Below are 16,155 nucleotides of genomic sequence, written 5' to 3' on the forward strand. Positions count from 1 at the left end.
ATGAACAATGGCTTACTTTTTCATGAAATTGTCACCTACTCCATGCCACAAGAAGGTGCCTGAAGCTGCTATTATTTTTGGAACACCAGGTAACTTTTTTCTCACTGGGCTTAAAGTCACGCACAATTGCATACCAATACAGTGTTAAAGAAATAATGAATTGAACGAACACAGCATTAAGACAGAACCACTGCTTTTCAAGTTCTGTGGGAGCAATCAACATATGACTGCAAACAATTTTAACAGGACTTAATGGAACTAATCCTACAAGAAAAACCAGTCACATAAAACATCATCCTACATACTGCTGTTATCCAGACCACACAAAACAATAGTATAAATAATACTAGAACTTCATAAGTGAAATAAAAATAATGGAAAGAGCAGTTGATCTATGTGCAGGGGCCTGCTCATTTAGTGTATTAGGAAGCATACTGGCTTACATGACAATGAGATGGGACAAATCCAGATTGAATCCACACGTCAGATTAACAGCTGTGGGCTGGTACACCAGCAAACCCAAATGAGGTTTTTAGGCGGTTTCTGATGCTCGTTTAAGCAAATGATGTGCTCGTCCCCAAATTCCACCTCAATACAGAATCAAGTTCACACCATTCAAAGACTGATGGGGCACACGACCTCCTTCCCTCATGTTTCCTTGACAACCGTGGTGCCAGGAAGGGTGTGCATCCACATAGTTCATAATAAAATATAAAATTCTTGAGTCCTGGACAGGAGTTCCCTGTCCTGTATGAGGTAAATGCTAACGAAAAGAATGAGAAGAAGAAGGAGAACAAGAAGGAGACTGAGAAGTCAGCAGACACATAAAAAGCCACAAACATACACACATACTTATACACATCGGCCCAACTCCAGAGGAGGACACTGTCTGAAAGCTCAACATTTTAAGTCTTTCCCCTTCTTCTTCTTACTCTTTTTCATAGTGTTTGTCTCATCCAGGGCAGAGGACTCCTTTCCAGGATCTGGTAGTTTTTAATTTTATTATTTAACTTGGTGGCTGGATGACCTTCCTGCCAACACAGTCATCAAAGTAACTTAAGGGAGGGAGGTTGTGTGCCCCATCTGTCTGTGAATTGTGTGAACTTGGTTTTGTACGTTATCATACTTTAACTGCTTGTGTACCATATTCTCTGAGGCTGGAATTTTGGGACCGGCAGAGCATTTGCCTAAACGATCATAGGAAACAGCCTACAAACCATGCTCACATTAGCCGGTGAACCAGCCCACATCATTACTCCATTGCGTGGATTCGATCCGCGTCTTGCAGGCTAGTAAGCTGCCCGTTACGCCAGATGAGCAGGTCCCTGTAGGTAGCTCCATGTCTCAGTTGTATGACGAGTTATTATCTTTACTCATTACATTATTTTTATTTCACCATTGACTTTCTAGTATAATATTAACTAAGCCATATATTGTACATGAGGTATTTGTGAACACTAACTATTAACCTCTTCCTGTGGTATGCATTCAATATTTTGTGTGATCTGATCTGGAAAATTGGTGTATGTAGGATGATGTTTTATGTGACTGGTTTTTCTTGAGGGGTTAATTCATTTAACTCATGTTAAAACTGTTTGCAGCCACATGTTGGCTGCTCTCACAAAGTTTGTACAGAAGTGGTTCTGTCATAACACTGTGTTCGTTCAAGTGATTCTTTCTTTAATACCGTATTGTGATCTGATGGTTTGTGGCTTTAAGCTCAGTGGGGAAAAAGTTTCCTGGTGTTTCGAAAATAACAGCAACTTTAGGCACCCATACATGGTGTGGACTAGTTGGCAACTGCAAGTCAGTACTAAGCAGTGGCTGTCTATTTGCTATGAGTAACATTATATGTAGCACATTATTACATGCTGACTGCAAGACATGATAGTCTTCAGCTATATGAAAAGTCATATTGTGAAGTGCCAAATTTGCAAATAGAATGATGTTCACTGTCCTACAACTTTACTGATAACAGTTGACAATCCACACCAGAATTGCTACCAAACTGTGATTGCAGCTGGCCAGGATTACAGATCTGTGTACTACTTTCTGACTTAAATTGTAACTCAATGCTATTGTTAATCCTTTTTTGAACAAAAAATCTTGACTGCGGTTGAATTAAGTGGAAATCTGAAGCAAAGCATAATGCAACAGCCTTTTGCTCACTCCTGACTACAAAGTCAACAAAATACAGGATACAACAGAACATCAACAGTGAGAAAAAAAGGATTGAATGCCCGTCATCTAATCTGTTTAATCGTATTACTGCATATATGTGAGCGATGAAAAGTTTTGTATTATATCAGGGAGGCTTGTGTACATGGACTGTTACAAGTTTCAGAAAGCCATCTGACACACTGGAATGTTTCTAGTGATTATAAATGGCTTTTTGTTTTCAGTTACATTTAACTGCGTAACAACCAGTATTTGCAGTTATCTGTCACTGTGACCAGTACGATTGCCTTAACAATTCTCTGTTTCAGTACTGAACTGTTGCATCCACTAGATAAACCTGTGAACAGATGCTGTAAAGTGCCTTTTATGGGAAACAAACATTTGCACTGGCTTGGAAACACTCTAATTTTGTTCCTCATGGAAAATATTTTTGTATCCCAATGCACAAGTAGCATGGAGTTGATAGTTGAACATTTTTATCTTCGACATCACAGTCTCATCCAGTGAAAGCAAACTTATTTGGTGGAAATGCATTTTCCATCTTGTTTATGTGCCTGTTGACCGCTCAACAACTCAGTTATACAGTAATTGCTTACCTCTACTCTGTTTAATGTTAGTAAACAGCTTTGATATCAACAAATTTTCCATTGTTTAGTACAGTAGTGTGTCGATTATCTGAACATCGGTCAACCGAACGACCGCTTACCCGAACTGTGTACTCGCTTGCACCTGTTACTCTCCCACCCTACTGTCCATCATCCCCCTCACTCCCAAACCAAGTTTCCCACAGTAGTCGCCGCACTGGGCCACCGCTGGCGGAACATTGCTTCTAATAGGGCCTTCCCAAGGCGCTGCTGACCGGCCAAGTCGCCAGTCGCTGTGTTTCAACAATCAGCACATTTCTGTCGGCTTGGCACTGGCAGTAGAAGTAGCGGCAGTATCAAAGCTGGTCACAGTAACAGCTGCGCCAGCTTAGAGTTGAGGCGTGCTGCTCCGCATAGTTTGAAGGATTGCACGCCCCCAAGAAGAGCTTCTCACAGTGCAAACAGTCACCTTCTGTTCTCTGTTACGACCACTTGTGTGCTGCTGCGTGAAGAAGTGAACTTGACAATACAAAATGCTTCAATGTAAACATGTTGTCCTTTTTATAAGGGACAAGTACGAAATTATTACTATATATTCCTACTGAAGTTGCCTTTGTATGTTACTTTGTAATACTAAAAGAGATGCCTGTTTTTATGAATAAATTTACTGTACAGTACTTTTCTTGGCAAATAAACATGTACAGTTCGATTATCCGAACAAACCAGTTTTCTGAACACCCACGTCCCCCAATTACTTCGGATAATCAACGCTCTACTGTACTTCTATTCAGATGCTTTTTTTTTTTTTTTTTTTTTTTTTAATTAAAAGGTGGATAACTGGAAAAAGTGAAGCTGACAGAGACAATAACAGGTCAAAAATCTTGGTCCTCAAACAGTTAACAAATATGCAAACTTGAGAATTGCACGATTCTGTCAGCTTCATTAGTTTTTGATAGTATTAAGTCAACACTTTAAATTGTCAATATACTTTACAGACTACATTCCGGAATTAGTTTTTAAGTTCTACTATAAGCAATAATACAAGAATTTTACCATATTAAAGCACTTAATTTACTTAAAGCTTACACATTTAGCTCTGATGGCAAGGGCTTGGGAGGGATTCATCTGACAAAGCATGCTAAGTGCTTGTATTCTTGTTCTGCTCCCAACATTGTCTTCTTCTTGACGTTCACCATTTGCTATGAGACTTGTGCAAACTGAAAACAGAGTGATAAATTTCAGAGTTGCCAAACAGCAACAGAAAAATAATTATTTGCATTCTTACAACTAAAAAAAACACATAACTGCCATCAAATCCTCTATATACATCCATCAAAAATTAAATTAAAACCATCTTCACTGCAGGGAACATCATGGAAATCCCTCACAGCTGCCCTTGACACTCTCCTACTGTATGTGTAGGAGCTTCCTCTGGCCTGTTATGAAGAGCCAAGTGCATATCTGTTTTGTGTGGATAACTGTGATGAGTGCTTACACAAATAGTGATGTAACTGTGGTCTTATGGATGAGTAAAGAATGAAGGGAAGGGAAGGGAAGGGAAGGAAAAAGGTAAAATCTGGTGCCAACAAAGAGCTTATCCCTCTTAGAAAGGGCCGAAATATAGACTGCAGATAATGGTTGCATTTAATGACTCCCAGAAGGTACTCAATCACATTCTGCATGTTGCTTCATCAATTAACAATGAAATTACAGAATATCAGACCATAATAGTGCCTAGAGTCTGTGCTTCCAGGTGGATAAATTAAACACACTGGCATTAACAGGGTGAAATCGTCGGACTTTTGGAGTACCCAAAGGAAAGGACAGTTCTTACTGCTTTGCTAGGCTACTCAGAATAGTACTGTTATTAGAGGAAAGTCACAATGCAATTAAAACTGTAGCAAAATGTCGCAAGGCCTGCAGAATATAAACATTTGGTGCAGGGGCTGGCAGTTGAGTCTTGATGTACGAGGTATGTTTTTAAGTAAGTAACATGTTGAAACAAAAATAAAACAAGTAGAATTTTCTTAGTAATTTTATTTCTACGTGCCTGTACTGTAATACTTTACTACATCATTCTCAACAATATTCAGCTGTTTACATTTGTTTGTGAATATTTGAAATTCCTTCTCCGATTCAGAATCCCGACAACTGTGAAACATGCTGTGATTCGTCTTCTTCGTGCTAAAGGCATGAAGGTTGCTGAAATTCATCATCAGGTCAGCGAAGTGTATCGAGGAAACATTATGAGTGATTGGATGGTAGGGAAATGGGTTAGAAATTTTAAAAATGGTCATACAAACTTGCAAGTTGGAGAACGAAGTGAGCGGCCTTCAGTCATTACTGATGATTTGTAGCAGAAGCTGACGAAAAACTGAGAGAGAACAGACACTTTATGATTTCGATATTATGTAACGAGTTTCTTCAAGTAGCAATAAGTGTGTGCTTCATACAACTGTTGCATAATCAGGCAGCAGATTTCTGTACGGAAGATATTCAAAAACTGATTGTATGATATGATAAGTGCCTTAATATGGTGGGAATTTCATAGAAAAGTAGATTAAAATACAGGTTTTCATGTAAAAATAAAACTGCTAAGAAAAGTCTACATATTTTATTTTTATTTCAAAACAGTTCATACTTAAAAAACACACCTCATTTATAAGTGCAATATATTGCACATAAGTTGATGGAAAAACACATTTTTGTTTACGATATTGATGACAAATCACTGGGAACAGCAGCACCCAAAAAACCCTTTACATACCCATCCAGATGAATCTAAAGGGAACAACTGTATAAAACAACACAGAACAGACATACTGTCTTAGGAAAACATAGTGACTGCCTGGTAAGTTATTTTTAATTATATACTTCTGCCTTAGATCATGATATTATTACCTGTTTTAAGTTCTTAGATGATTTGTAGGTTACATAGTGACTCGTCAACTGACCAGGCCCGGAGGAGCACTCACAATTTCATCATCACATGATTTGAACTGTTGACAAGTTATTACATAACATATTCAAATCATTAGCTGGTGACTTGGTAGTAAGTCAAAACTGGTACTGATATCTTGAACCAACGGTAAAATATGTGATACTAAAGATCACATTAAACTTGTTACAAGAAAAGCAGGTGCCAAGCTGAGGTTCACTGGACGAATCCTAAGGAAATGCAATATATCCAAGAATGAAGTGGCTTACAAAACAATGGTTCAAGTGAAGCTTCCTGGCAGATTAAAACTGCATGCCTGACCAGGACTCGAAGCTGGTACCTTTGCTAGGCTGTGGCTATGCCATGTCTACAATACCCTTCCTTCCAGGAGTGACAATCCCTCAAAGTATGCAAGAAATCTTGTGTGAAGTTTGCAAGGTAGGAGATGTACTGGCAGAAGTAAACCTATGAGGGAAGGTCATGAGTCTCGGATAGCTCAGTCGATACAACACTTGCCCATAAAAGGCGAAGATCCCAGATTAATAAGAGCCCCAGTCCAGCACACAGTTTTAAGCTGCAAGCAAGTTTCAAATCGATGCACACTCCACTGCAGAGTAAAAATTCATTCTGGAAATGGTTTAAATATAGCCACTCAGTCTTAATTCCTTACGAGGCAGGATTAACAGAGGTGATAACAGTTGATCCTAAGAAGAATGGGATGTGTGATCATCAATTCATTTAGAAAGCATTAGAGCATTGCAGGATGCTCATCATTTTCCAGCGGCCGATGTCACAAGATGGGCACTGCACATCTTGGAGAGGTTTAGTGTTAAAATTCCAAGAGAGTACATTCAAAGACAAGTTAGATGATGTATGATTTCCTACCACATACATACATTGGGTAAACTAAATAAGTTAGATGACTATGTATTGGCAACTGAAAATTTGTGCCAGACCAGGACTCAAATCTGGATTTCCTACTTTTTCTGAGCAGTTGCCACAACCACTGGGTTAAATGAGCATGTCTCCAGGCTGGTGTCAAACCATGATTGTCACTGATGTTTTCACTAACAATTTCGAAACACTGCTAATAGAGATCCTCCCACATGGTATGTGGGAATACCACAACTGGTGAGAACAGAGACAGTGGAGGACCATGGTAATCTGAGGTAGGTTCTTTGCACATACAGGAAACTCCCTGTGATAAGCCCAAATTTGAAGTTCTGGCCCAAATCAGCAACAAATTTTCAACTGACATTACATATTCATTATACTACACGTTCAGCACATCTAAAAAGTTTGTACTGATATTATTTTATGCCATTGCAGCTTCAATGATGGCATCCCCTATGATACATTCTTTTCATTTCATTGCATTTAATTCACTTAATATTTATCCTTTCCAGTGGGGAAGTAACAGTCTGCCACTGGCTCCACTTCCCAGTATTTCTGTATTCACATACCTTGTACTGTTCAGAAACCATAAGTGAAAAAATCAGTGAAATGGAAGTTCGAGCTGGTTCTGAAGTCATGCTAACACCTAATGGTTAAGGCAACTGCCTGCAATTAGCAGAAAATCTGGGTTCGAATCCCAATCTAGCAGTAATTTTTGATTTTTGCTAACAATCACGACAGTGTAGCCTCAGCATATCTCAGCAGTCTGCGATGGTATCAATCCAAGCCAGTGCATCTTCGAGAGACCTAATCTCTATCAATTCATTCAATTCCTTTCACAACATTTAATCTGGTTCAGATAAATAATAGGGTATGCTGAAAAGTAATGCCTCTGAATTTTTTCTGCAAAAACTATTAATGCTTTTTAAATAAAAGGAACTTCATTAACATTCCACATCTTTATTCTCCATATCCACATATTTAATCATGAACATTGTCATCCTGATGATGAACACATTTCTTCCAAAAAGAGACTAGTTTGTTGATACAGGCACCGTAGAATGTTTGAGTTTGTTGATGGAGCAACAATTTCACCTCTGCTTGCAATGATTCATCACTATCAAAGTAAAGTTCTCGAAGGTGTTCTGGAAACAGTTTTGAAAACAGGTTGAACACAGGATGAGGCCGAGTCGGGACAGTATGGAGGCTGATCGATGACAGTTTAACTGTGAACAAAGGGCATTGGATTGTTGCAGATGTCGCTGCACTATAGTTCAATTCTTTTATCTTGGCGGTTCGCGCATGCCTGTCCAGACGCGGGAGATGGCTGCGTTGCCAGTTGTACGCGCCAAGAGAAGCAGCGCCATAGTATAGTTCGCAAACTTACTTTTAGGGGGGAGCACGCAGTTTATGAAGTAAAGCCACCACGGCCGCATTAACCCTTTCGCTGCTACAGAGACGTGCTCCCCGTATTCCGCAATGTGCGCGATTTTGTCATCATTGCATTGCTCGCCTGTTCAGACACATGGTGTTTCGACTGCTTTGACAGACTTTATCATTCGATTTCATAAAAACTATTTGGCCCAAAAATTAGATTTTTACACATCTTCTTGACTGATACCTTCCCCCCATAAATGACTTAATTTTGTTTCGATGTTCAACGCAGTTATTATGCAGCGTTAAATATAGTAAACCATTGCACGAAATTTTGAAGAGTTTGCAGAGGTAAAAGTCCATAGTGTATACTTTCCGTATAGTCGATTTTAGTTGCCACTAGAAATTTCAAAAAATTACATTCAAATGAATAAAATTCATGAACTTCGATATTGTTTTTAAAAAAAGAAAATATTAAGCACCGAACAAGGTTTGAACTCAGAACCTGTCACTTAGCAGCCATACACTTTAACCATTAAGCTAACGCAGCTCGTCACTCAATGCATCTCCCAGAGGACTCTAAAATATCATGCAAAATACCAACAAACACGTTTTGTGGAAGTAAAATAGGAAATAACAATTACCGCTGTTCTTTATTGCGAAAAAGCGGTTAGTGAGAATGATACAAACACCTTTCCTTGCTATCACCTGAATTAGGAGGCTTATTGCTTGTTTGGTTTAATTAATTAATAGAATATGAAGCAGTTGGTATAAATAATGCTTTTTCCAAACTTTCTATAAAAGGAAGTCTGCTATTAAGACATTGCTTTTGTTCAATTACTTTATTTATGACTGAACGTTTCTAAAACTGAAGACACTCATCCGTGCTCTGCACTGCAGTTGAGCTCTGGTAACATCGTTCTCTGTTCATTGGCTGACTGTGTTTTGTGACGTCAGATGCGCAGAACGAACCTAAACTCGGCCGCCGTCATAAATGACGCGCACTTTAGTGTGCGATCAGGTATTGTCATGCTGAAGGAGAGGGTGTGCCATGTGTGGACAAACTCTTTAAATTTGTGAAACTCAATTACAGTCATCTGTTTCTCAAGCACTGAGATAGTTATGGGCTACAATTCAGAGCCCCCTTGTAACAGAGGGTTGCAACTTGCATCATCGAGGCAGGAAAGCATGAATAAGCACGACATGTAACACCTCCACCAATATTGAGAACAGATTAAAAAATTCATTGGCATTACTTTTCAGCCCGCCCTCATATAACTCCGGACAATAGCAAAGAGTTTAGCATCCAGAAACTTTGCACCACCTTCTCCCCGCTCCTCGCCAGTCAAATATTGGTGCCAAATACCTGTTCTACCACAAATGGATTTACTAGCAATCACTTATAATTAAAACTGTTGTTACCCAGACTAAAGCAAACAACATGCAAACATTTGCATGTCACAGTAAGTGATAAATAACTCACCACTTACTTTTAATTAAGACTTTGTGTTTGATCAAATAGTTGCCTCTATGTATAGGCTATACATAAGCACTGCAAACATAAACATAAAGACTTCGTGAGCATTTTATGTAAAGAAACACTGAATGTTTTCATTATATAAAAATCCAATATTAATAGTAATTTCTCAGCAGGTATATACATGGGAATCAAACTGTTACCACAGCTTTCTGAACACAGCCCTCTCAACAGCACAAACCAGTTTCTTTCCTGTCTTTGAAATACACAGCACTAGTTGAAAAAGACAATAGATACACTGACTCGAATAAAATAACTTTCTGTCTGGCAGATTGCAGGGACAGGAGGCAGTTATTAGGGTTTCTTCCTGTCCATTCACGTAAGAAGCACGGGAATGTTTGAATGCCTCAGTGCATGCAATAACTGTTATAATCTCATCCTCACAATCCCTATGTGAGCAATACCTAGGGGATTGTAGTACATTCCTAGAATCACCATTTAGAGCCAGTTCTTGAAACTTTATTAACAGACTTTCCTGGGATAGTTTATGTCTATCTTCAAGAGTTTTCCAGTTCAGTTCCTTCAGTATCTCTGTGACACTCTCCCATGGATTAAACAAACCTGTGACCAATTGTGCCGCTCTTCTATGTATACATGCAATATCCCCTGTTAGTCCTGCTTGGTGTGGGTCCCACACAATTTAACAATATTCTAGGATGGGTCACATGAGTGATTTGTAATCAGTCTCCTTTGCAGACTGATTGCACATCCCCAATATTCTACCAACAAACTGAAGTCTACCACCTGATTTACCCATGACTGAACCTATGTGATCATTTCATTTCATATCCCTAGAAAGTGTTACACAGGTATTTCTATGAGTTGGCCAATTCCAACAGTAACTCAATGACATTACAGTCATAGATACTACATATTTTCATTCTGTGACGTGCAAAATTTTACATTTCTGAACATTTAGAGCAAGTTGACACATTGAAATCTTATCAAGATCTGAATGAATATTTATGCAGCTTCTTTCAGATAGCACTTCATTACAGATAACTGCATCACCTGGAAAAAGCCTGATCTTACCGTTTTTGGAAAACTGTGCTACTGTTCCCAGAGTCTGAGATTTACAACTATTAATAATCCTACAGGTTTGAAATATCATCTCACCGAAAAAGTTTTTAAACTCAGGACTATCTTCACTAGTCACATGTTGCAACTGACAACAAAAGTTAAAGTACTCGCAAGTGTCACTGTCAGCTGCTCTAATTTGTGTCTACATCTATATCTCTATTCATATTGTGCAAACCACTGTGAAGCGCATGGCAGAGCATATTTCCCACTGTACCATGTATAGAGGTTTCTACCCATACCACTTGCATAAGAAGTGCTAGAAGAATAATTGCTTAAATGCCTCTGTACACACTGGAATTAGTTGAATATTGTCCTTGTGTTCCCTACAGGAATTATATGTAGGAGGCCAAAGTACACTTCTAGATTCCTCACTTAATTTTGATCTTAAAGCTTTGTAAGTAGTGTTGAAACAGTTGGCAGCCACGGTTTTGGCACATGCACAACTCACACACATGACCCGTCTCAGGCCGCTGCAGCTCTCTTCTTTCCTGTGTTTTATCTTCTGCATTAAAAAAAAAATATTTATGTCTGGGCACAGCTGCCAGAGACAGTGGTCATATGCATGTCAGTTGTGCTTCTGCAAATGTGTATGTGTTTTCTACTTCAGAAGGAAGCCTTTTGGCCGAAAGTGGAAACGTATAGCAGTCTTTTCATTATGCCAGTATGCATCTCCGAGTCTTCTGTAAATGGTGAGCAATAATCTATCCATTTAATTAACAAACACTGGTTTAGTATTAGGTCAAATGCTTTTTGGAAGCTCATCTCAAACCATGGTCTTCAATATGCAGCATGAGAAGAGCAAGAATTGGAAACTGCATAACCAATGTTTTCAGAATCCATGATGATTGAAATGCAGTAGGTCATTTTGTTCAAGATACCACATTATGTTTAATCTACATAAATGAGATCACGAGTCCTACCATCCTTGTAGACATGTATGATCTGTGCTTTCCTCCAATCAATGTTACAGGTTTTTGACAAATATTATCTCTTGTGTCCATTGCTCGTGGTCTTGTGGAAGCATTCTCGCTTCCCGAGCATGGGGTCCTGGTTTGATACTCAGAGGGGTCAGGGATTTTCATCTGCCCTGAGATGACTGGGTGTTGTTGTGTTGTCTTCATTATCATCATCATCATTCACCCCCATTATGATCCGAGGAAGGCAACAGCAAATCACCTCCACTAGGGCCTTGCCTAGTATGGCAGTGTGGGTCTCCCGCATCGTTCCCCTATGCTCTGTCAAGAAGCATGGGACTTCATTTCCATTATCTCCCATAAGAAAACGGGCCAGTTTCTTTTATAATCCTGAAAATGATGTCCCATTTTACATAGATATAGTGGAAATGAATGTCTCTGCTTATGACGCTAATCTGTTGGATGTGTATCAAAAGAAGTTGACAAAAACATGAACTGAAAATCAAACACTATGGACTGTCTACCACATGTAACTTCTGCTTTGAGAAAAATGCTGATACTGATCAAAATAATTTTTACTTTATATGCTGTAGTTTCACTCATCAATACCATACATAATATTTTGGGGCACAACAACAATTATAAATGAAGCGTTAAGAATTAGGGCAGAGGGAGGCATGATGAGGGGGAGAGAGGGAGGATGGGAGAGCATATATGAATTTCGGATTGACCGAAAGACACGAAAAATCACAGAACAGACACTTACAGGATCAACGGCCAAAGTGAAATTCATGGGCGAAGTATCAGAACCCTTCGAAATCAAATCTGGAGTCTGACAGGGGGACGGACTATCCCCAATCCTTTTCAATATTGTTCTAGAAAAGATAATCAGGGAATGGGAACCTCACGTAAAGGGTACCCAAATTGGTATCAAGAAAGAGAACCGAATTAAAGTCAAGTGCCTTGCTCTCGCTGACGATATTGCAATTATCACCAATAACAGAACAGAAGCGATTCACGCAGTGGAAAAACTACATTAAATTTCACAAAAAGCTGGACTACAGATATCCTATGAAAAAACCCAATATATGGAAAGGCAGCCAGAAAATAAATCCCCTTTAATAACAAAATATGGTAAAATTGCACAAGTCTGCCATTTTAAATACCTCGGTGAAACTATACAGTCCTCAGGATTAAACTGAATTGCCAATGAACAAAGAATCACCAAGCTCCAGAAGGCCTACAAGCTAACATGGATGCATTACCAGAAGTGCATTTCAACAGACGCAAAATTAAGGCACTATACAACAGTGATTCTTCCAGAAGCAATCTATGCAGCTGAAACATTGGTGATTCATGGTCATTCAAAAATTAAAGAAATAGAAAAGCAGGAAAGAAAAATTCTCAGGAAGATTTACGGTCCAATAAACAAAAATGGCATTTGGATGAAGAGACCACAAAACAAACTCTATAGAAAGATCAACATAGTAACAGATGAAATCAGAAAGCGCCGAGCCAAATTTTATACACACATCTACAGGATGGAAGACTCCAGAACAGCAAAGAAATTATTCAATATTATAACAAGGAGTAAATGTGGTACAGAATGGCTGAAAGAAGTCCAGAGGGATCTACAGCAGATCAACATAAAAAATCTCGAAGATCGCACCGAGTGCCGGCATAAAATCACAAGTGTGAAGTCTGGGGAAAGAACATCGCGTCAGCCTGGTAAAAAATGGACAGAGGAATGGAAGAAGGAGCATTCTGAGAGGATGAGGAGGTTTTGGGAAGCAAAGAAGAAAAACATCCGAAGATGAAATTATGAATTCAAGTTCAATCGCTCTCCTAAAGGGGAACAATCGTTATAATAATAATAATATGTGTGTGTGTGTGTGTGTGTGTGTGTGTGTGTAAAAAAAGGAGGAGGATGTTCCTTCGTCAATGATTTAGCATAAACATGTCAGGCAGGTGAAAAAGATCACAAAGTGTCACCATGTTAGCTATATTTCCATCAAGAAAATGCATGAGTTTAGTAAACTGTTTACCACATTCTACATCACTGAAGGATATATGAAAAATGTAAGAGTAACATGAAAATAACTTACTGTAACTTGTTTTCACTTTAGCAACTGCATGGAATAAAGAGGAATATTCTATGCAAGTCATCGGCTTTGATTAGTGACACAGGAAAGATGTGACAAATAATATAATGACTAATGTGATATTAGTAGTGATTTTTCAAATGGGCTAAGCTGCAGATCAGTCTGACCCAACAACCACTATTTTTTTTTGCTTTCACATTCATTGGCATCACCAACTAACAACAAAGCTGCAATTAAATGTATCAAAAGGTGAGATGACAGCAGCCATTAATATGACTTTGCTGGCCACAGCCAACAACTCATATCAAATGTTCTTGGCCCATTGCATGCACTTCAGACCACTGCCACACCAACAGCATATACTGCTACCATACTTTAAATGTAGTAAAAAGCTCCACTACCAAAAAGCTTGCAGTACACTGTGCAGGATTAAAAGATGAGGAGTAACTCTAATACACACCTTCTCTGAAGCAGTCTGGTGAATTTGCAACTATCCAACAAATGATTTCGGGGCCATTCTTAATATGTAAAAGTGTTTCCACAATATCCAAAGTATTTAAGACTGCTGGAAGTTCTGCAAGTGCAATGCAAATTACATCACAGACTTCCTCAATATATACAGCATTGTCAAATAAATCAGAATGTTTTACATAAAAGTCTGGTCCCCGTTGTTGCTCATGAATCTGTCAAGAATATGAGAATAAGATGTACAAATCATTCTTGGAGTCAAGTAATAACAGTCAAAAAGAAAATATTTGCACTGATTCAAAAACTAAAGTTAAAACATTTTAACCCTATCAGTGAATGGAAATGTTATTTTAATGTGGTAATAGTGGAGGAGGAAACTACCTGTGACGATATGAACAACAATTCACTCAGTACAAGCCGGAGTCTTCGAGTTGAGTCGCTGCGCTCGAATTCCAGTGCCAGCCCATTTTGTAGTGACTGAATAAGTATGCTATCCGATTGAGAACTTCCCAACTTCTGCCTGAGGATATTATTTCATGTCAGTTATGTCTCATCAACGAACATTAATGCAAGCATGTTATCAACTACTTACCTCAATTGTTGCTCTTTTTTTACGTCACTCTCCAATGCATGAAAATCAATGGATAAGAGTGCAACGATGGAGTTGACATGTTCAATCCCCGATAGAAGCGTCAAAATTTCCTTTCTGCCTTCAGCGCAGTCTCTCGTGATGTCATGGGGGGAGATTAAGCTCATTCGTACCAGGCATGGCAGAATAGGTCGGATTTCTTTCGAGGTACATTTTGAAAGTTCAGCTACATCAACGTTCTGAATAGCTTTAAATACTCGTGGAGACACTACAGAGGTGTAATTCATTTTTCAAAAACCTGATCATCAATTACGATAACTTCTCATACAAAAACACACAACCACCAACACAACACACTTCCTTCCCTGTTTGTTTACATACACGAAATACAGTAGTGATTTACTGCACGCCTTAGCATCTCTGGACACTTGTATCGCGACCAAAGATTTTAATTATAGACATTACTGAAGGTTTTGCCCGCCCCACAGTCTGTAGTTTTGCCGGAATGCGCAGTGACAATGAAAATAATCGCTGCTTAAAACGTCATTATGAAACATCAGACAGCTTTATACATCATATAGAATTGTTGAAATGTGGGCCTAAGAAGGAAGTGCCAATTAAAAATACGAAAAATGCAGCCCCAAAAGTTTCGAAACCATTGCAGAATGAGTTACAGACGATTTGTGAATTCAAGTCTAATCCTAACTAGAAAATAATGTATTTTTCAGTGTTTACAGAGAAATAGGGTTATAGATAGTTAAAACTTCACACCTCTCTCTTGATTGTTTCAAAATAGTTAAAGGCTGTAAAAGGGCTGACAGCTCGTAAAAGATTTTGACACTTTTAATTTGCACGAGAGAGAATGAAATGCATTTGAAATTTCCGCGTTACTATAAATTCATGCGGATCATTTTATGGGACTTCCGAAAAATGGCTCCGAGCACTATGGGACTTAACATCTGAGGTCATCAGTCCACTAGACAAAGACCTACTTAAACCTAACTAACCTAAGGACATCACACACATCCATGCCCGAGGTAGGATTCGACCCTGCGATCGTAGCAACCGCGTGGTTCCGGACTGAAGCGCCTAGAACCGCTCGACCACCACGGGCGGCTGGGCATTCCGACTGTAATCTATGGAGTCACTGTACATTGTTTCTTATATACATTAACGACTTCCCACAAAGTATCAGACATGGCGAAAAAATACTTTTTGCTGATGATAGCAACATAGTAATAACAGGTGAAAATCCAACACAACTGTCAGAAAGAGCAAACGAGGCTCTCAATGATGTCCACAACTGGTCATTAAAAAATAAAGTAACCCTAAATGTAAAGAAAACTAACTATATTAACTTCCAATTGAACAAAAAACACAATGCCACTAGAATAAAAGTTAATAATAATGAATTAGAATGTGTAACAAGTACCAAATTCTTAGGGATGAATGTAGACAGCCAACTGAAATGGACAAACCATGTCAACATTTTGGCAA

The 16,155-nt window shown here is 38.8% G+C and overlaps 1 protein-coding gene across 1 annotated transcript in view; it reads right to left on the reverse strand.

Annotated features, from left to right (window-relative positions):
* Positions 1 to 15,071, reverse strand: part of LOC124544693 (integrator complex subunit 2-like) — an 83,825-nt gene extending 68,754 nt beyond the window's left edge. Inside the window, exons 1-4 of the mRNA XM_047123334.1 lie at positions 14,662 to 15,071; positions 14,451 to 14,589; positions 14,062 to 14,284; positions 3,849 to 3,979 (exon numbers count right to left, since the gene is read on the reverse strand). Of these exons, the coding sequence (XP_046979290.1) occupies positions 3,849 to 3,979; positions 14,062 to 14,284; positions 14,451 to 14,589; positions 14,662 to 14,945 (777 nt within the window). The 5' untranslated portion in view covers positions 14,946 to 15,071. The remainder of the gene's footprint in view (positions 1 to 3,848; positions 3,980 to 14,061; positions 14,285 to 14,450; positions 14,590 to 14,661) is intronic.
* Positions 15,072 to 16,155: the final 1,084 nt, after the last annotated feature.

Source organism: Schistocerca americana, chromosome 8 (assembly GCF_021461395.2).
Source record: "Schistocerca americana isolate TAMUIC-IGC-003095 chromosome 8, iqSchAmer2.1, whole genome shotgun sequence".
Classification (NCBI taxonomy): domain Eukaryota; kingdom Metazoa; phylum Arthropoda; class Insecta; order Orthoptera; family Acrididae; genus Schistocerca; species Schistocerca americana.